Consider the following 21,967-nt stretch of genomic DNA (forward strand, 5'->3'; position numbering starts at 1 on the left):
TAGAGGTAAATGCATGTTTGGACAAAGTAGGACTGAAATGGGACAATCTGGCAGGTGTAACAACAGGTGGTTGTCCAAATCTGACTGGGAAAAATGTAGGACTTTTAAAGAGAATGCAGGATAAAGTGACAGAAATTAATCCTGTGCAGAAATGGACATTTTTGCATTGTATTATACATCAGGAAGTGTTGTGTAAGATAGTGTTAAAGATGGACCACGTTGTTGATGTTGTAATTAAAACAGTTCATCAGAGCAAGAGCATTAAATCACAGACAATTTATTGCTCTTTTGGAGGAAAATGAGATGGAACATGGTGACATCAGCTACCACTGCTCTGTCAGGTGGCTCAGCCTAAGCAAGGTACTAAAAAGTGTCTGGGATCTGAGAGAACAGATTCAGGATTTCTGTGTGAAGAAAGGACGTCCCAGAGCTTTCAGATGAAGATTGGGTGGCAGACCTCAGCGGATGTGACTGCACTAATGAACCAACTAAATGTCAAACTGCAGTGCAGGGGACTTTTTGTGCATGAGATGTACAGTGCAGTAAAGGCTTTCATGAGGAAGTTGCAGCTTATCTCAAGCCAAGTGAAGGACAATTTCTGACCCACTTGCCAACACTAAAGGAGGCTCTTCCAAATGCCAATCACCTCCACAAGTACTCAGCCATGTTAGAAGTACTGCATGCAGAGTTTTCAAGGCGATTTCAAGATTTCAAAGCTCTTGAAAATGAAATGGACATGGTTTCTTCTCCCTTCACCTGCAGTGTGGATAATGCTTCAAGTGATGTTCAGATGGAACTCATTGACCTGCAGTCTGACACACTTCTGGCAGAGCACTTCAGGTCAGTCTCACTGCTGGACTTTTATTCCTCCCTCAAAGAAGAGAACTTTCCACACCTGAGGAATCATGCTCAGAGGATTCTAGTCCTCTTTGGATTGACCTATGTATGTGAACAGACATTCTCGGTGATGAAGTTCAACAAATCCAAACACAGGTCCTCTGTCACTGATGACCACCTCTCAGCTGTTCTTCGCACAGCCACCTCAGACATTCAGCCAGATTTCAATGCCCTTGTTCAAAACCAAACAGGCTGGATTATTCTCACTGAAAAGGAGGAAAACATGACACAAGTCATTATATTGTTGCATTTCTATAAACTTGTTGTTTGTTGAGTTAAACATGTTAAAATAAAATGACATTGATTCGGTGGTTGTTTTTGTTTTATTTGGAATATGCGCCACAATTTCACATAGCATAGCCCAATATAAATATTTACATTATTTTATTTTTATTCTTCTGATTACCAGCTATTCGTAATATATAATTTAGTGAATTTTACAATTTAAGAAAGTTAAGCAGACTTGGGTTCAAGATGTCGTTGATGTGGCCCTCTGACGCAACTCGGGTTTCTCATGTGGCCCCTTGTAAAAATTAATTGCCCACCCCTGGTGTAGAGGGTGGAAATCAGCCAGGACAGCTCATGAAATATAATAATAATACATTTTATTTGAAAGCGCCTTTCAAAACACTCAAGGTCACTGTACATAGTAGAATAAAAGCAACATAAAAGCAACATAAAAGCAAGAAGTTTACAGAATCATAAAAGCATAAGACAAATAAAATAGCAGAGTGGAGAGGTTATGTGGGATAAGCTATTTTGTACAAGTGGGTTTTGAGTTTGGACTTAAAGAGAGAGAAGGAAGAGATGTTTCTTAAATCAGGAGGTTGGGAATTCCAGAGTCGTGGAGCAGCTGAAAGCCCGGCTCCCCATGGTGGCAAGACGGGGGGAAGGGACGGAGAGAGAAAGGGAAGAAGACGATCTGAGACAATGAGATGGGGTGGTGATCTTAACCAGATCAGAGAGATATGGAGGAGAGAGATGATGAATAGCCTTAAATGTGTACAAGAGTATTTTGAAATTGATGCGATATTTGACCAGGAGCCAATGAAGCTGCTGCAGGACAGGAGTGATGTGGTGGACAGAAGGGGTCCTGGAGATGATACGGGCAGCAGAGTTCTGGACGCGTTGGAGCTTGTTGGTGGATTTTTGAGTAAGACCAAAAAGAAGTGAGTTACAATAATCAATCCAGGAAGTAACAAGGCTGTGGACAAGAAGGGCAGCATGTGGGGAGAGAAAAGGACGGAGACGATTAATGTTGCGTAATTGAAAATATGCAGACCGAGTAACATTATTAATGTGTGAATTGAAAGATAAAGTACTGTTGAGGATGACACCCAAACTTTTCACAGAGGAAGAAATGAAGACCGGCGAGTTATCGATAGTAACAGAGAAACTGTTGGTTCTGGATAATGTTGATTTAGTGCCGACCAAGAGGAGCTCGGATTTGTTACTGTTGAGTTTGAGAAAATTAGAAGAGAAGCATGAATTTAGTTCAGCTAAACAGAGGGTGAGGGAGGATGGGGGAAGAGCAGAATCAGGTTTAGTGGACAGCTGGGTGTCTGCTTACATATTATTGATCTCAGTTGTGTAAATCTACAAGAGCCACTACAGCTGATTTTAGGGTTCCCCACCTGCTAAATTACACTGTAAGATAGAAACCCCTGCTGAGCAAAAGGAACAAAGGCTGGTCTCAGTTTAGCCAGAAAACATCTCGATGATCCCCAAGACTTTTGGGAAAATACTCTGTGAACTGTCACTGCTGCTCGTCTTCAGAAATGACGAGTATCTCAGCCTTCCACACAGCTAGCCTTTCGTTCTCATCATTCAGATTGTATCATTGACTTTAGGATCTGTTGTTTGATCTTTTCCTTCCATCTCTCCTGGTTTATTTCTCACTGATCTCACTTGCTGCAGTGACTACAATAAAAACATCCTGTTTGTGGAACAGCACATATGTGTCTGATCACTCTGGACTGCACGCACAATACAAATCTCACTGCCAGTAAGGACCTCAGTCACAAAGAGAAAACCTCAACACATAATATACACAAATCCCATAATCTGCACCAAAATAATCCTGTTTTTTCTCAGTCCTTGCAGCGCTTTCTGTCACCTAGAGCCAGTTAATGTCTCCAGACCAGCCCTAAAGAAGTGAAAATGAATCCACTGTGAGTGTGTGAACACATGTCATTGTTTTAAGCCCCACAGATACAATCATAGTCTAACTGTACAATGCAATGTAGTCCAAATAATCCAGCACATATACAGCAGTTAAGAGACAGAGGGGTGAGTGAGCAGGGACCTTTCAAAATGCTACATTTTAGTTTTTATCTTTGGCAGAATCACACTCTTACTTTTCTGTGTTCATGTATTTTAAGTGAAATTAAAGCTAATTATAGCTTAATGGAAAGAAAGCGAAAGTGCTAAAAAAAAAAAGAGAGAATTATCCTTTTAAGTGAATCTAAATATTTTCCTTCCTCTGTCTAAAAAAAGCATCATCTCCTCTCTCTGTTTATACCAACTCTACTGTCTGACTGGCTTTTGGAGACTCAGATTTGAAGTTTGCCAAACAGAAAAATCGATTTTGTTCACTGAATGCTTTCTAACAGTAAATATTTTTCAAACATTTGTTCCCAGTTTCTTTCCATGTGTTGTCCCTTAATCTGATCTGGAACCCAATGAAGCAGAGTGTGATCACCTCCTACGAGCCATCCTGTCACAGTGAGTGGAAGCTACAGTATCATATACTGGCTCTTTGTCATTTACAATGTGAGCTGTTCATGGTGGCCTAAAACAAACTGTGTGCATGCTCCTGTTGTTAAAGGGAATCATCCTGCGAAGCCACAAGTCACCTCTGTTTCCTGCTTGTCCAAAGTGAACCGTGATGAAAAGATCAATTCATACAGAAGTGAAGCAGCAGGATCAGTCATGGACGCACAAGTTTTTTTGCAGTCCGTTTTGTGGCACCACAAGGGAGCCTGGAGTGACTGGAGCTCCACTGGATCATCACCAGTAAGAAAAAAAAAAAACACCACGTGGAACATTTTTGTAGAATCGTTGCAAATTTTCCAGCACACACTGGATGTGATCTGGGAATGTAGTTTCTTGCAACATGTACTCAGATATTTATGCAATACTTATGTAAGAATGCTGTTTGTTGACTTCAGCTCAGCATTCAGTACAGTCATTCCCTCCAAGCTGATCACCAAACTTGTGGCTCTTAGACTCAGCAACTCCATCTGTATCTGGATCATGGACTTTCTGACCAACAGACCCCAGCATGTTAGGTCAGGCCATAACTGCTCTACCACCATCACACTCAACACTGGCGCTCCACAGGCTGTGTGCTGAGTTCCTCTATGACTGCAGACCTGGGTATGGATCCAACTCCATCATCCAGTCTGCAGATGACACCACGGTGACTGTCTCATCAGAGACAACGATGAGTCTGCTACAGGGAAGAGTAAAGCACCTAGCTGTGTGGTCTGACAATAACCTGCTCCTGAGTACCAGCAAAACCAAAGAGCTCATTGTGGACTTCAGGAGGGAGAAGACAGACACCCATGTCCCCATCTACATAAATGGCACAGCTGTTGAACGGGTCTCCAGCTTCAAGTTCTAGGGGACTCACATCTCTGAGAACCTGTCCTGGTCAACTAACACCTCCAGCCTGGTCAAGAAGGCCCATCAGTGCCTTTTTTTCTTTAGGATACTGAAGAAGAACCACCTGTCTACTGACATACTGGTTAACTTCTACCGCTGTGTGATAGAGAGCATCCTGACCAACTGTGTCACAGTCTGGTATGGGAACTGTTCTGTTGCTGACCGCAAGGCACTGCAGCGGGTGGTGAAAGCCGCCCAACGCATCACAGGGACTCCACTTCCTGCCATTGAGGATGTCCACAAGAAGAGATGTCTATGCCAAGCACGCATCATTCTCGGGGGCTCCTCTCATCCTGCCTCCAGCTCCTCCCCTCCAGAAGGCGCTACAGGAGCCTTCAGACTAAAATCAGCAGGTTTAGGAACAGCTTCTTCCCCACAGCTGTCACCCTACACTGTTCACTATTGTAGTCTGTTCAGAGAGCTACGCTTCCACTGCTGTAGATATATTCATAGCACTCTGTAGATCTGTTTACCTCACACCGATACATCTGTATATTTGCTCTTATTGCACTTACTGATGAGATGCAAACTGTATTTTGTTACCGTGTATTTAGACATGTGTGACAGTAAAGTTGAATTCTAAATCCTAAACATTTAAACAAAAGCAGCTACAGGAGAAGTTTTTAGAAGTGATTTTTAGAAGGCCAGTAAAGAGAGCCTGGAGACAGATGGAGGACGCCAAATCCACTGAATCTACACGCTTCCTGTTTCCACCTCATCCTTCCAGTGCTCTACTATACTCCCTGCTCTCTCTACCACAACTGTCTTTGAACTTGCCTGGGCCAGGTCTGAGTCCAGCTTTGCAACTCCAGCCAGGTCACATGACACAGGGGTTTGCTCTGATGTCAACAGGCAGGTCAGTGGAGCCCTCTGGTGATGGATTTATGCCAGTGAAACAGGAGGAGGCCTGAGAACAGACAGCAGGCTTAACTAGCAGGACAAAGTAGCATGTAGTACTTGAAGGAGTCATCACAGCCAATCAGCTCTCAGGAAAATGGAACATCACATACATTTTCTTTATTTATTTCTTTGATTTTCATCAATGTATTTCCTTTGAAATTTATTTATTTTTATTTTTATTTTTATTTTGCCTGATTAGAAGCTCATAGGCACTTCCTGTCACTCTACAATAAAACAATGTAAAGGCTGCCCTCTCTGCCCTCCCACTAGCTGACACAAGTAAACTGTGTTAAGATGCCCTACATGGACTAAGGTCACATACATATAGATTTGTGTGGCTGTAGAAATCCTGCCATGAAGCTCCCAGCGCACATTTTTGATGCTTCTGTCTGTGGCAGAGGTGGTTTGGAGCTCTGCAAAGCCTTGGTGGCTTTTACTGACTATACACCCCTACCCATTTATTATGAACTAACAGCACAACTGTTTGTGTTTTTTTTTTCTATATTACACTTGCATGATTTAGATTTATACTTATGTGGCAGCTGTTCACTGGCCTGACAAAGTTATTTTAAATGATATCATGTCATGAATAACACAAGTTATTTTCCATGAAATCAAAAAGTGGTGAAATTCTCAAAAAATGAATGAGACGTGCATGTAATTTGACATGTTTTGTTGTTTTGTGTGTGTGTTTGTCTGTGTGAAATTTTGACGTGTATCTGAAAAACACAATTTTGAAAACACTGGAAAGACCTCAAGACATTTTTTCTTTTGCTTACTATGTAAACAAAAATTCCCACCAATGCTTTTCAGTGTGAAATTTAGTGTGCAGAGAAAATACCTGTGCCAGGTTGTCTCCATCTAGTGGTGAATAACGCATTACCACGACATCAGGTGAGTTTTTCTCTGTGCACAGTGACACAAAACTCATTTAACAACATAAACTATTTAAAAAATGATGCAGGCAGATCAAGGCAATGTTACAGATTCAGTAAGAACAGAAGTTTATTGCAATCCTTCAAATATGCAGGGCGTCACACTAACACAGCTGCTTATGTCCAGCATCGCTCTGTTATTATCAATTTGATTCAAACGTTTCCAGTTTATTGTCTTAAACTGGCATTAAAGCTTCAATGAACTAAAGTGGTCCCTCTGAGTCAGCACCCAGAAAGCTCGTCTCTTTTAAAAATGTGGCCATAAATACGAGCGCTGCTAGGATCTTAAAACACTGGGGCTAAATCCAGACCTGAAATCTTTGTTTCACTCAGTAACAGCACCTTTTTAATATTATTGACTATATTTTATAGTCACATTTATATAAAATGTCAAATATTATACGTTAGCTAAAGGTTGAAGTTACAGAATTATACTGAACAACAATGCAATTTGAGTTTTTCTTGTTTGTACTATATATTTGATTTATTGTAAGCAGCGGGAGTAAAACCTAAAGAAAAAAATAGTAAAGATATGAATGAATCTCTGCTCTTACAGCTTTTATTGTGCCGTGATGTCTCCTTTGAAACTGTCCTCTTGCTCGTCTTTTGGATGCTCACCTCTTCTTCACCTTTCCTGATCCTTTCACTAAACTGCTGCACTCTTGTTCTCTGCTCTCGCCTCCTGTTCTGGTTACAATTAGAATGCAGTCAGCATGTGCCAAATAAACTTGCTCCAAATCGATCATGTTTGATATGATGATGAAGTTTTTAACATCTTATTTATCAACTTATTTGATGCACTGTATCAATCAATTATTAAACAAATATCAGACTGTAGAAAAGCCAATAATAATGCACTGAGCACGTTCATGCCATAAGAGCTAAATGGCCATCAAAGAAAATGCTGAATGCCTAATACAGGACAGGCCAACACTGAATGCAGCCACAGATCGACATCAGTCAGCTTTCTGCACTTTCCACCCGATCACATCTGTCCTCAAAGTCATGTCACTTCCTCTGTGGTTCATTTATGTTTACTTTTACATTTGCAGTGACAATAAATTTAGTGACATAGTGCACACATTATTTCCTATGGACTGCTGGGTTATCTTGGTTTATTTAAGTTAGTATTTTTAAAGGTGCAGTCAGTCATGTTTTTAGGTTATTTGATAGAAAAAAAGGATCTTGTACTCATAAATAAATATAGAATAGTGGATAAAAATGACACATTGTTAAACGTGTCATTGGTCACTGCTTAATTTCCTCATTCTTTAAGCATTACTCATCCTTAGTATGTCATTTATAAATACAGATATACGTTCTTAGAAAGAACCAGAAAAGCATCTGTACTTCTTTAAGTTACTTGAAGATGTTTCACCTCTCATCCGAGAAGCTTCTTCAGTTCTAAGGTCAAAATGGTGGGGAGTCCCAGATTTCCCAGACTTGGCACAGGCGATTAGAGGATCATCAGGGGGTCCTTTTGTCCCTCTGTGGGGGGGTACTCCCACTAGGTTTAAATCTGGGACTCCCCACCATTTGACCTTAGAACTGAAGAAGCTTCTCGGATGAGAGGTGAAACGTCTTCAAGTAACTTAAAGAAGTACAGATGCTTTTCTTTGCAAGCTCCTTTGACATGTATCATTTCCATACCACTTTACAGTTATGTGGTAACTTGTGTTGGTCTGTCACAGAAGATCTAAGAAAAATTCCATTTATGTTTGTTGTTGTAAAGTGACAAAATGTGTGAAAGTTTTTCAAGGTACTGTAGGTCAACATTCTTCTTCTTCTATGGTAGAGCAGCCTGGGCAGAGTAAGACCCAGCTTTAAAATGCTGCCATCTGTTAGCACAAATGACTGTAGAAAACATTGGTTATTGCAAAAGCACTTTTTTTTTGGGGGGGGGGGCAGTGATTGAAACTTTACTGATAAATGTGACAACCTATATATGTGATGTCATTACGGGATAATGACATCACATATATTTAGAATCTTACCACCAGTTTGATCCTTTGATCCTTAAATCCATAAATAGGGATGAGAAGTGACGACTTGTAGTCCATTAATTGCAGCAATTATGCTTGCAGAATTGAAACATTCGCCAGGGAAGTATTTTGAAACATCTGGATCTTTTTCAGAGTAACTGTTTACAGATTCCAACATGTCTCAGGGAAAACAACCCTACAGATTTCTAAGGTAAGTTTTCTTTCTTTTTTCTGTTGTTCATAAACAGAAAAAAGACTCACACAGACTCAACCTCTACACTTCTACCGTCTACTGTCTACCTAACAGGTGGAGACTCACCAGGACATTCAGAACTCACTAGTTTTGTCTTTCTAAACTCTTCTGTAGAGGGTTTCTCTGAGAAGCAAGGGGAAGGCAGTGAGGCCTGGGGGAGGTCCACCAATATAAAGCGTGGCCAGGAGGCCCGGTCCAGGTTTTTTCTGCTTTCTTTTGTGGCGATCGTGGCTCAAGAGTTGGGAGTTCGCCTTGTAATCAGAAGATTGCCGGTTCGAGCCCCAGCTCGGACAGTCCCGGTTGTTGTGTCCTTGGGCAAGACACTTCACCCGTTGCCTAATGGTGGTGGTCAGAGGGCCCGGTGGCGCCAGTGTTAGGCAGCCTCACCTCTGTCAGTGCGCCCCAGGGTGGCTGTGGCTACAATGTAGCTTGTCCTCACCAGTGTGTGAATGGGTGGATGACTGAATGTGTAAAGCACTTTGGGGTCCTTAGGGACTAGTAAAGTGCCATTTACCATATTTTTACTATTCTTTTCCACGCCTGGGGGCGGTGCCACCCCATCATGAGGGCTGGCAAGGCGTTCGGAGCCTGTGTGTGTGTATGTGTCTGTATGACTGTGCTTATGGTTTTCTCTATTTCAAACAGATGCCTGTCCTCACCTCTGCAGTGCTGCCGTCTCTTTTAACCCGACGTGTTTCTAAGGTAGGTTTTCTTTCTTTTTTTATTTTGTTCTTGTGGATTTTGTCCTCAGATGAGATTTGATGACAGGGATTGAAACTTTACAGATAAATTGTCCAAGTAAAATGATACCGGGATCCACAAATGTCATGTGAAAACCTAATTGGCTTACGGGATAATGACGTCACATATATTTAGAATCTTACCACCAAGTTGATCCTTGGAGCCTTAAATTCTTTGATCCTTAAATCCATAAATGGGGCTGAAAAGTGACGACTTGTAGTTCGTTAATTACCGCAATTATGTTTGCAGAACTGAAACATTCGCCAGACAAGTATTTTGAAACATCTGGATCCTTTTCTGAGTAACTGTTTACAGAATCCAATTACAAATTCCACTTTTTTTCCCTTCTTATGTTGTTCATTAACGGAAACAGTGCCACCCCATCACAAGGGCTGGCAAGGCTTTCGGAGCCTGGGGAGCGGACACCCGCACAAAGGGTGGCCAGGCGGCCCGGTCCGGGTTTTTTCGTCTTTTCTTCTTTCTTTCACATGCCTGGTGGGCGGTGCCACCCGATCACAAGGGCTGGCAAGGCTTTCGGAGCCTGGGGAGCGGACACCCGCACAAAGGGTGGCCAGGCGGCCCGGTCCGGGTTTTTTCTTCTTTCTTTCACACGCCTGGTGGGCGGTGCCACCCGATGACAAGGGCTGACAAGGCTTTCGGAGCCTGGGGAGCGGACACCCGCACAAAGGGTGGCCAGGCGGCCCGGTCCGGGTTTTTTCTTCTTTCTTTCACACGCCTGGTTGGCGGTGCCACCCGATCACAAGGGCTGGCAAGGCTTTCGGAGCCTGGGGAGCGGACACCCGCACAAAAGGTGGCCAGGCGGCCCGGTCCGGGTTTTTTCTTCTTTCTTTCACACGCCTGGTGGGCGGTGCCACCCGATCAAAAGGGCTGGCAAGGCTTTCGGAGCCTGGGGAGCGGACACCCGCACAAAGGGTGGCCAGGCGGCCCGGTCTGGGTTCTTTCGTCTTTTCTTCTTTCTTTCACACGCCTGGTGGGCGGTGCCACCCGATCACAAGGGCTGGAAAGGCTTTCGGAGCCTGGGGAGCGGACACCCGCACAAAGGGTGGCCAGGCGGCCCGGTCCGGGTTTTTTCTTCTTTCTTTCACACGCCTGGTGGGCGGTGCCACCCGATCACAAGGGCTGGCAAGGCTTTCGGAGCCTGGGGAGCGGACACCCGCACAAAGGGTGGCCAGGCGGCCCGGTCCGGGTTTTTTCTTCTTTCTTTCACACGCCTGGTGGGCGGTGCCACCCGATCACAAGGGCTGGCAAGGCTTTCGGAGCCTGGGGAGCGGACACCCGCACAAAGGGTGGCCAGGCGGCCCGGTCCGGGTTTTTTCTTCTTTCTTTCACACGCCTGGTGGGCGGTGCCACCCGATCACAAGGGCTGGCAAGGCTTTCGCAGCCTGGGGAGCGGACACCCGCACAAAGGGTGGCCAGGCGGCCCGGTCCGGGTTTTTTCTTCTTTCTTTCACACGCCTGGTGGGCGGTGCCACCCGATCACAAGGGCTGGCAAGGCTTTCGGAGCCTGGGGAGCGGACACCCGCACAAAGGGTGGCCAGGCGGCCCGGTCCGGGTTTTTTCTTCTTTCTTTCACACGCCTGGTGGGCGGTGCCACCCGATCACAAGGGCTGGCAAGGCTTTCGGAGCCTGGGGAGCGGACACCCGGACAAAGGGTGGCCAGGCGACCCGGTCCGGGTTTTTTCTTCTTTCTTTCACACGCCTGGTGGGCGGTGCCACCCGATCACAAGGGCTGGCAAGGCTTTCGGAGCCTGGGGAGCGGACACCCGCACAAAGGGTGGCCAGGCGGCCCGGTCCGGGTTTTTTCTTCTTTCTTTCACACGCCTGGTGGGCGGTGCCACCCGATCACAAGGGCTGGCAAGGCTTTCGGAGCCTGGGGAGCGGACACCCGCACAAAGGGTGGCCAGGCGGCCCGGTCCGGGTTTTTTCTTCTTTCTTTCACACGCCTGGTGGGCGGTGCCACCCGATCACAAGGGCTGGCAAGGCTTTCGGAGCCTGGGGAGCGGACACCCGCACAAAGGGTGGCCAGGCGGCCCGGTCCGGGTTTTTTCGTCTTTTCTTCTTTCTTTCACACGCCTGGTGGGCGGTGCCACCCGATCACAAGGGCTAGCAAGGCTTTCGGAGCCTGGGGAGCGGACACCCGCACAAAGGGGGGCCCGGCGGCCCGGTCCGGGTTTTTTCTTCTTTCTTTCACACGCCTGGTGGGCGGTGCCACCCGATCACAAGGGCTGGCAAGGCTTTCGGAGCTTGGGGAGCAGACACTCGCACAAAGGGTGGCCAGGCGGCCCGGTCCGGGTTTTTTGTTCTTTCTTTCACACGCCTGGTGGGCGGTGCCACCCGATCACAAGGGCTGGCAAGGCTTTCGGAGCCTGGGGAGCGGACACCCGCACAAAGGGTGGCCAGGCGGCCCGGTCCGGGTTTTTTCTTCTTTCTTTCACACGCCTGGTGGGCGGTGCCACCCGATCACAAGGGCTGGCAAGGCTTTCGGAGCCTGGGGAGCGGACACCCGCACAAATGGTGGCCAGGCGGCCCGGTCCAGGTGTTTTCTTCTTTCTTTCACACGCCTGGTGGGCGGTGCCACCCGATCACAAGGGCTGGCAAGGCTTTCGGAGCCTGGGGAGCGGACACCAGCACAAAGGGTGGCCAGGCGGCCCGGTCCGGGTTTTTTCTTCTTTCTTTCACACGCCTGGTGGGCGGTGCCACCCGATCACAAGGGCTAGCAAGGCTTTCGGAGCCTGGAGAGCGGACACCTGCACAAAGGGTTGCCAGGCGGACTGGTCCGGGTTTTTTCGTCCTTTCTTCTTTCTTTCACACGCCTGGTGGGCGGTGCCACCCGATCACAGAAAGTTATACAGAAAGAAAGAACTTTAAGAAATTAATATAGCCACTACAGTGACCATCAAAACAATGAAAAAATATTGCCGTAATCTGTTTTTTGTTTGTTTTGCGACACCCCAAAACAAACAATAGTGTAAAATGAAACGATAAATGTTTTTATATCGTCATCCGATATATATCGTTATTTCGAACAGCCCTAACGCAAACCATAAATTTTATTTGAGTTTAAAGGTTTAAATCACCGTCAATTTCAGTCTTCTATGTGGGAAATAGATTCAGAGTTTGCCGACTTTCCTTATCATACAGAGGTCCTTTGGCTGAGTTGGGGAAAACTCTGGAGCTCAGCAAGGAAATCTGTCAGTTCATGGACATGGCATGTATGATGCAGTGAAGGCATTTCAAGTGAAGCTGTCACAAATGTACCAGTGTAACTTGCCTCACTTTCACTGTTGCCAAGTAATGTTGAATCAAGTCGGTGCACTTTGCTGATAAACTGAGCGCACTGAGTTCGCAGCGCTTTGGTGACTGTGAAGCACAAAAAGAGAATTTCGAGCTGCTTCTCAACCCATTTACGTGGAAACTGCACCTGTGCAGATTCAGATGGAGCTGCAGTGTAATGATACATTCAAGGCAAAGTACGACACTGAATGGCCCACATAGTCTATTAGTTCCATTCCTGCAGCAATGCCCAGCTCCGTCTACATGCAGCTCAAACCTTGTGTATGCTTTCATTTATTTTTTTATTTTTGGCAGTATGTTCATATTTCTAACTTGCACAATTTTGACAGGATATATTTTTATGAAGGTCAAAATATTTTATTTATTTATTTATTTATTCTGGAATAATATTCCTGTCTGTTTTTGTTCATATTTATTTTTAAAAAACATTGTTTAAGTGTGTTAAGTGTGTTCAATAAATGTTTATCTTGTTTGATAAACAGGCTGACTCCTGTCCTGTCGGTGGCGCTGTCACTTGGTGTTCGCTCGCTCTGTGGTATAGTATTGCTTCCTGTTCCTGCTCAAACACAGTGGTGTTTCTGAGTAGCTTATTTGCTTAGCAGTTTAATTAACAACTTTTAAATACATTCTTTTTTTTTCCACAGTATAATCTTCACGTGCTTCATCCGAAGCACACTTTCTGTGTACTCACTACCTAATTTATAGCCAAAGTATTCACTCACTGTCTCTGTACTGTTTCGCTAGCTTAGCTCGTAGCCGACCCGTTAGCACCATGGCTACTTCACCTGTCCCTTCTGCACTTTCTTGCTCATTGTGTCAGATGTTTAGTTACTCCTCGGCCTCCTTTAGCAGTAATGATATCTGTAACAAATGTAGCATATTTGCAGCTCTGGAGGCCAGGATTACTGATCTGGAGACTCGGCTTTGCACCCTTCTCTCACCCTTAGCTAGCCAGGCCCCTGTAGCTGGTGCAGCCGAAGATAGCGTAGGCCCCGCTAGCTGTTCCCCGGCAAATCCCAAGCAGCTGGGGAAAGACGGCTGGGTAACGGTGAGGAGGAAGCATAGTCCTAAACAGAAGCCCCAGGTACACCAACAACCCGTTCATGTGTCTAACCGTTTTTCCCCACTCGGTGACACACCCGCTGGTGGTCAAACTCTGGTAATTGGTGATTCTGTTCTCAGACATGTGAAGCTAGAGACACCGGCAACCATAGTCAATTGTCTTCCAGGGGCCAGAGCAGGCGACATTGAAGGAAATTTAAAACTGCTGGCTAAGGGTAAACGTAAACGTAAATTCAGTAAAATCATAATTCACGTCGGCAGTAATGACACCCGGTTACGCCAATCGGAGGTCACTAAAATCAATATTGAATCGGTGTGTAAGTTTGCCAAAACAATGTCGGACTCTGTAGTTTTCTCTGGTCCCCTCCCCAATCAGACCAGGAGTGACATGTTTAGCCGCATGTTCTCCTTAAATTGCTGGCTGTCTGAGTGGTGTCCCAGAAATGATGTGGGCTTCATAGATAATTGGCAAACCTTCTGGAGGAAACCTGGTCTTGTTAGGAGAGATGGCATCCATCCCACTTTGGATGGAGCAGCTCTCATTTCTAGAAATATCGACAAATTTATTAAACCCCTCAAAACATGACTATCCAGAGTTGGGACCAGGAAGCAGAGTTGCAGTCTTACACGCCTCTCTGCAGCTTCTCTCCTCCTGCTACCCCCCCAAAAACCCATCTCCATAGAGACTGTGTCTGCTTCCAAAAAGACAAAAAACAAACTAAAAACCAGCAACAAACAACTTAAACATTTACAAAGAAAGAACAATACAGTATCCACATCTGAACCAAAGAGTAAAACAGTGAAATGTGGATTATTAAATATTAGGTCTCTCTCCTCCAAGTCTCTGTTAGTACATGACTTAATAATTGATCAACAAATTGATTTACTCTGCCTTACAGAAACCTGGTTGCAGCAGGATGATTATGTTAGTTTAAATGAATCAACACCCCCGAGTCATTCTAACTACCAGAAATCTCGAAGCACAGGTCGAGGGGGCGGTTTGGCAGCAATTTTTCACACCAGTCTATTAATTAATGAAAGACCAAGACAGACTTTTAATTCATTTGAAAGCCTGATGCTTAACATTGTCCACCCCAGCTGTAAAACTCAGAAACCAGTCTTACTTGTTATCATCTATCGTCCACCTGGGCCTTACACAGAGTTTCTGTCTGATTTCTCAGACTTTATATCTAATTTAGTTCTGAGCTCAGATAAAATAATTATTGTGGGTGATTTTAACATCCATGTTGATGCTAAAAATGACAGCCTCAACATGGCATTTAATCTGTTGTTAGACTCAATTGGTTTCTCTCAAAATGTAAAAGAACCCACCCACCACTTTAATCACACTCTAGATCTTGTTTTAACATATGGCATAGAAACTGAACATTTAACAGTGTTTCCTGAAAACCCTCTCCTGTCTGATCATTTCTTGATAACATTTACATTTACAATAATTGATTACGCAGCAGTGGAGAGTGGACTTTATCAAAGTAGATGTCTTTCTGAAAGCGCTGTAACTAAGTTTAAGAATATAATCCAGCCACTGTTATCATCGTCAATGCCCTGTACCAACACAGAGCAGAGCAGCTATCTGAACGCTACCCCAACAGAGGTCGATTATCTTGTTAATAATTTCACCTCCTCACTACGTACGACTCTGGATACTGTAGCTCCGGTGAAAACTAAGGTCTCTAATCAGAAGTACCTGACCCCGTGGTATAATTCTCAAACACGTACCCTAAAGCAGATGACTCGTAATCTGGAGAGGAAATGGCGTGTCACAAATTTAGAGGATCATCATTTAGCCTGGAGAAATAGTTTGTTGCTTTATAAGAAAGCCCTCCGCAAAGCCAGAACAGCTTACTACTCATCACTGATTGAAGAAAATAAGAACAACCCCAGGTTTCTCTTCAGCACTGTAGGCAGGCTGACAAAAAGTCAGAGCTCTTTTGAGCCAATCATCCCTTTAACGTTAACTAGTGATGACTTCATGAACTTCTTCACAAATAAAATTTTTATCATTAGAGAAAAAATTACCAATAATCATCCCACAGATGTAATATTATCTACAGCTACTCTTAGTTCCATTGATGTTAAGTTAGACTCTTTTTCTCCAATTAATCTTTCTGAGTTAACTTCAATAATTACTTCCTCCAAACCATCAACGTGTCTTTTAGACCCCATTCCTACAAAACTGCTCAAAGAAGTCCTGCCATTGATTAATTCTTCGATCTTATATATGATCAACCTATCTCTAATAATCGGCTATGTACCACAGGCCTTCAAGGTGGCTGCAGTTAAACCTTTACTCAAAAAGCCATCTCTAGACCCAGCAGTCTTAGCTAATTATAGGCCAATCTCCAACCTTCCTTTCATATCAAAAATCCTTGAAAGAGTAGTTGTCAAACAGCTAACAGATCATCTGCAGAGGAATGGTTTATTTGAAGAGTTTCAGTCAGGTTTCAGAGTTCATCACAGCACAGAAACAGCTTTAGTGAAGGTTACAAATGATCTTCTTATGGCCTCTGACAGTGGACTCATCTCTGTGCTTGTCCTTCTTGACCTTAGTGCAGCGTTCGATACTGTTGACCATAATATCCTGTTAGAGCGATTAGAACATGCTGTAGGTATTACAGGTATTGCACTGCAGTGGTTTGTATCATATCTATCTAATAGACTCCAATTTGTGCATGTAAATGGAGAGTCCTCTTCACACACTGAGGTTAATTATGGAGTTCCACAGGGTTCAGTGCTAGGACCAATTCTGTTTACATTATACATGCTTCCCCTAGGCAGCATCATTAGAAGACATAGCATACATTTTCACTGCTATGCAGATGACACCCAGCTCTATCTGTCCATAAAGCCAGATAACACACACCAATTAGTTAAACTGCAGGAATGTCTTAAAGACATAAAGACTTGGATGGCCACTAACTTTCTGCTTCTTAACTCAGATAAAACTGAGGTCATTGTACTTGGCGCCGAAAAGCTTAGAAATATGGTATCTAACCAGATTCTTCTCTGGATGGCATTACCTTGGCCTCCAGTAACACTGTGAGGAACCTTGGAGTCATTTTTGACCAGGATATGTCCTTCAACGCACATATTAAACAAATATGTAAGACTGCGTTCTTCCATTTGCGCAACATCTCTAAAATTAGAAATATCCTGTCTCAGAGTGATGCTGAAAAACTAGTTCGTGCATTTATTACTTCCAGGCTGGACTACTGCAATTCATTATTATCAGGATGTCCAAAAAACTCACTGAAAAGCCTTCAGTTAATCCAAAATGCTGCAGCAAGAGTACTGACAGGGACTAGAAAGAGAGAGCATATTTCTCCTGTTTTGGCTTCCCTTCATTGGCTTCCTGTTAAATCCAGAATTGAATTCAAAATCCTGCTCCTCACATACAAGGTCTTAAATAATCAGGCCCCATCTTATCTTAATGACCTTGTAGTACCATATTACCCTATTAGAGCACTTCGCTCCCACTCTGCAGGCCTACTTGTTGTTCCTAGAGTATTTAAAAGTAGAATGGGAGGGAGAGCCTTCAGTTTTCAGGCCCCTCTTCTGTGGAACCAGCTTCCAGTTTGGATTCGGGAGACAGACACTATCTCTACTTTTAAGATTAGGCTTAAAACTTTCCTTTTTGCTAAAGCATATAGTTAGGGCTGGACCAGGTGACCCTGAATCCTCCCTTAGTTATGCTGCAATAGATGTAGGCTGCCGGGGGATTCCCATGATGCATTGAGTTTTTCCTTTCCAGTCACCTTTCTCACTCACTATGTGTTAATAGACCTCTCTGTATTGAATCATATCTGTTATTAATCTCTGTCTCTCTTCCACAGCATGTCTTTTATCCTGTCTTCCTTCTCTCACCCCAACCGGTCGCAGCAGATGGCCGCCCCTCCCTGAGCCTGGTTCTGCCGGAGGTTTCTTCCTGTTAAAAGGGAGTTTTTCCTTCCCACTGTCGCCAAAGTGCTTGCTCATAGGGGGTCATATGATTGTTGGGCTTTTCTCTGTATCTATGAAGCGCCTTGAGGCGACATTTGTTGTGATTTGGCGCTATATAAATAAAATTGAATTGAATTGAATTGAAAAAGTTTGGCCCGTGACCTAAAGTGTGCCTTGAGTTTTGGCCCCCTGTGCAATTGAGTTTGACACCCCTGGTGTAGAGGATGGAAATCAGCCAGGACAACTCATGAAACATCTGCAGACATCTGGTAGACATTCAGGTGTGTACATCCACAGAGAGCAGCAGCTCAGCTGATCACAGCCTGTACATTAAGAAAATCGACTGGAGCTCTCAATAGAAATGATTGTGAGCTGTGACTCTTTTCCCCACACTGAGCTACTACAGCTGATTTTAGGGTTCCCCACCTGCTGAATCCCACTTTAACCTCTTCCCTGCCCATTTTCCTCTTTAGAGGCAAAGTCACCCTCTACAATGTAGGCATTGTATTATTACATGATTATTACATTACATTAATATAGCACAAGGTTCAGTTAGTTTTGCATAAAATATATATCAGTACTTCATCTTTTAACCCTTTAACACCTACTATAGAACCAAGTTTGTCAGAGCTTATCTTTATATTTTTACATGCTCTTAATGCCATTGTTGGGAACATTTCAAGTTGCTATACATCAATATGACCATTATATCCCAAATTTTAATGTTATGTATGCATTAAGTCCATAGTAACTACATGAATTGCAAAAAACTGCAATAAAATACAAAACAATTTAAGTCGTTTTTGTTTGGTTTTGTTTCTACACATATTTCTAGTTAGAGAGATTTCAGAGGTTTATCCCTCAAAACTGTAAATGCAAAAAGGTTGCACATTGTTTCCAACCACAGGAAATTTGTTTTGAGTATTTTTGAGATTTTTATATACTGCAGGAAAAACAAAAATAAATATTATAATGCAAATTTGCAAAACAAACAGCATGTGCATCAAAATAAACTATTGCCAACAGTGCAATTTGAGTTCTAAGCATCCCAGAAACAATACAGAAAACAATAAAGTCACACATGACTTTTAAAAACACCAGTATAGGTATCCCTGAAGGCAGGTTTTGGCAGGTAAAGTCGGACATGCGATAGTTCGCGCTGACATCTATTCCAACGTAGGAAGTGTTATGAACAGCTGATCGGATCGGCAAAGTCTGTTTCTGGTATGTTATGGTTTTTTGCTGCAAGTGCTTTTTATGCAGCTTTTGCAAATACATATGTGGAAGGAAACCGTGACCAAGGGCAAGCTGATGGCATAAGATGTAAGGACAACTATTCCTAAATAAAATAATTGCGCTAGCTTAAGTGCAGTTCTACCAGGATTTTAAAATTGTTACGCAAAACGGAGCATTCCTGCTCCAATAGGCCTTAAAGGGTTAATGGAGTATTTCTTAACACTAGTATCTGTCACCTTCTGTGTTAAGCTCATTGTTTTCTCTGCAGTGGCTGAGCTGAGTCCAAGTAGCTTAAATGTTCCTCTGCTGCTCCGTCAGACTCTCCTCCTCCTGCTGATCAGCTGGGACACAAAACAGAACTTTGTTAGGCTCCACACTGCACTGAAGACTCAAAGTGTCTCATATGTTCATCTGAGAGTACAAACAACAAATTTTAGCTTGTCTGGGTGGGCAACTTGTTTTAAACAAAGACAAAAGGTTTGAGCACTGATACCAAATTCAGCAGTATGGCACACCAGTACCAGGAGAGCAATTCCTCTTTAAAAAAGGCCCTGGCCAAGAACAAAAACAGAACAATTGATGGAGCTGCATATGTGTGTGTCTGCATCTGTGTTTTAGGGGTGGGGGAAAAAATGGATACTGTGTAGTATGGTGATATTTTGTTTGCTAATAATGTATCGATACAGGGACAGCAGAAATCGATATTTTGTTGCAAAAAAGGTTTTTGTGCTCTGACTTCAGAGCATGTTGATCCTTTTTCTGAGCAAGAATCCTGACATTCCTTCACTGTCCAAATGTGTTTAACTTTTTTTTGGCAGCAATAAACATGACAGTTTACTTATTTTAATTTAAGACATGTTTTATTTTTAATTAAGTTTAAAACTTTTTTATTTAATGTAAAATTATATTTTGTTTTAATTTACTTTCAAATTCTTCAGTTGATGAAGGGGCTGCATAGTTTTCATAAACTGCATAGTTCAGAATAGCTATAATTGTACCAGATGGTTGCGTTCAGTTAAGTTGGACTAGACTATAATACAAACCGTTCAGTTTGTCAACAATAAAACTGAAATGAGAGAAAGACTGAGTGTGAGACTTTGTTATTAGATAAAATGAATATTGATAAAGTTTACCTTTATGTACAGAATCTGAATATCGCAAAATATTTTTAAAAATTGCAATAATATCGTATCGTGTGTTAAGTATTGTGATAATATCGTATCGTGGGATGTATGGTGATTCCCACCTCTAACTGACAGTACACTTGTCTTTATATTAGACACTAAACTGTTGGTATGTGGGTGGAGCTCAGTGAATGAATGTCAGCATCATGAGCTTAAGTTCAAGTTAATCTCTGCTACACTTGATGTAACCTAACTCTGACATGAGCACCACAGTCTCTGTGCACCAGTCACACACTGTTCATTACTTTAAATCCATCACAGTACAGTAAACTTACCTGCTTATCCTGCACTGACCTGCAGAGGATTTTACTGCAGTCTTTAAATCACATTGTGAGACAAACTGCACACAAACAGTTTGTGTGTTTGCTGATGTTTGTTGGGCTGATAGAATCGCTGCATTTGAAATTACCTGCCACATAAAAAAATTACTCCATTTATTCTCGCTTGTCTTCTGTATTGCTAGCTAGATATTGAAATAACGCCACCACAACTTATTAGCACCTGCTGGTAAGGCTGTTCGATATAACGATATATGTCGGATGACGATATAAAAACATCGTTTCATTTAACGCTATCGTTTGTTTCGTGGTGTCGCAAAATAAACTGTTTATGACAATATTTTTTCATGGTTTTGATGTCACTGTAGTGGCTATATTAATTTCTTAAAGTTCTCTCTTTCTCTTATATTTAATATAACCACACTACGGACGGACAAGCGCCTGTTTTTATGCGTTGTGGTTAGCAACAACGACGGTAAAATCATTGCGTGTCCGCTTGTTTATGTTCCACATAAACCTTTCACAATAAAGCTCAAGATCCTGTTGAGACTTTTCAAAATAAACTGAATCACGTGAAAGAGCAGATTATTTACGATGAGAAGTAAAAAAGACGCCAGGTGCTAAAAAATAAACCTTAGACTCAAACGTTAGAACAGGCAGCACGCCGTGTAATAAATACTCACAAAGAAAACGGCGCCGTTACAACTTATGTCTAAAAATGTATCGTTTCATGCATCGGTTAAAACACTCGACTCCAGCTACATGACGCGCAGCTGGAAACACTTCACGCAAGTCGAGCTGCCCAAGATTCACAGAATTTACAGAAAATGTTACATTTTTGTGATTTATATCGTTATCAGGACGATAGATGTCTTATATCGGGAGATGAGATTTTGGTCATATCGCACAGCCCTACCTGTTCAGATTCTGTGCCAAAAAACATAAACGCTGGCCCATTTTAACCCCTGACTATGGCACACAGTTTTGCCTCTTTAATCTCATATTGTTAGTACATGATCGGGATTGGATTTCATATGTTACTGTTTAGGCTCAAATCAATTTGATCTTTGATGCCCGCAGTGATGAAATAACTCCCCTCAAATGAATTAAACTAAAAGTAACAAGCCTGTTTTGAAAATGTAAGAAGTAGAAAATACTGATTTCTTTTTATGTAGCGAGTAAAAGTAAAAAAAACTTCAGGTTACAGTCAGACTCTGACATCATCCTTCACTGAGTCAAGCTAGTAACTGTTACATTTGGTTTATTATAGAAATATATAATAGGAAACAGCAACAGGAAATATAAAAAAGTGCAGACCTGGTAAACATTTATTAGTATTCTGAGTGTTAGCATTAATATTTGTGTACAAGTAGGAGAGATGGGCATGGTTTTAGATTGTTTGAACAATGATTAATTATTTTTAACACCAGGTTTGATGTAATGTGTTACTACTACCAGTAGGTGGGGATAAGAGACCTTTAAGGTGTTTGGTGCCACACTCGCCCTTCAGGCTTAAAACTAGTGTTAATGGAGGGAGTTTGAAGCCTCAGTTTGTTTA

General features: G+C 42.9%; 1 protein-coding gene across 1 annotated transcript; it reads left to right on the forward strand.

Moving 5' to 3' along the window:
• The first annotated feature begins 13,461 nt into the window (after window positions 1-13,461).
• Window positions 13,462-14,682, forward strand: LOC148098022 (uncharacterized). Its single transcript, XM_087830419.1, has one exon. It carries the CDS (start codon window positions 13,462-13,464, stop codon window positions 14,335-14,337), a length of 876 nt encoding a protein of 291 aa, XP_087686545.1. The 3' UTR covers window positions 14,338-14,682.
• The last annotated feature ends 7,285 nt before the right edge of the window (window positions 14,683-21,967 follow it).

Source organism: Neolamprologus brichardi, chromosome 17, assembly GCF_056152115.1.
Source record: "Neolamprologus brichardi isolate AB-2024 chromosome 17, ASM5615211v1, whole genome shotgun sequence".
Classification (NCBI taxonomy): Eukaryota; Metazoa; Chordata; class Actinopteri; order Cichliformes; family Cichlidae; genus Neolamprologus; species Neolamprologus brichardi.

What these genes read in the sequence shown, in the direction of transcription:
- LOC148098022 (XM_087830419.1), top strand. Translation starts at nt 13,462, where the DNA reads ATGGCTACTTCACCTGTCCCTTCTGCACTTTCTTGCTCATTGTGTCAG.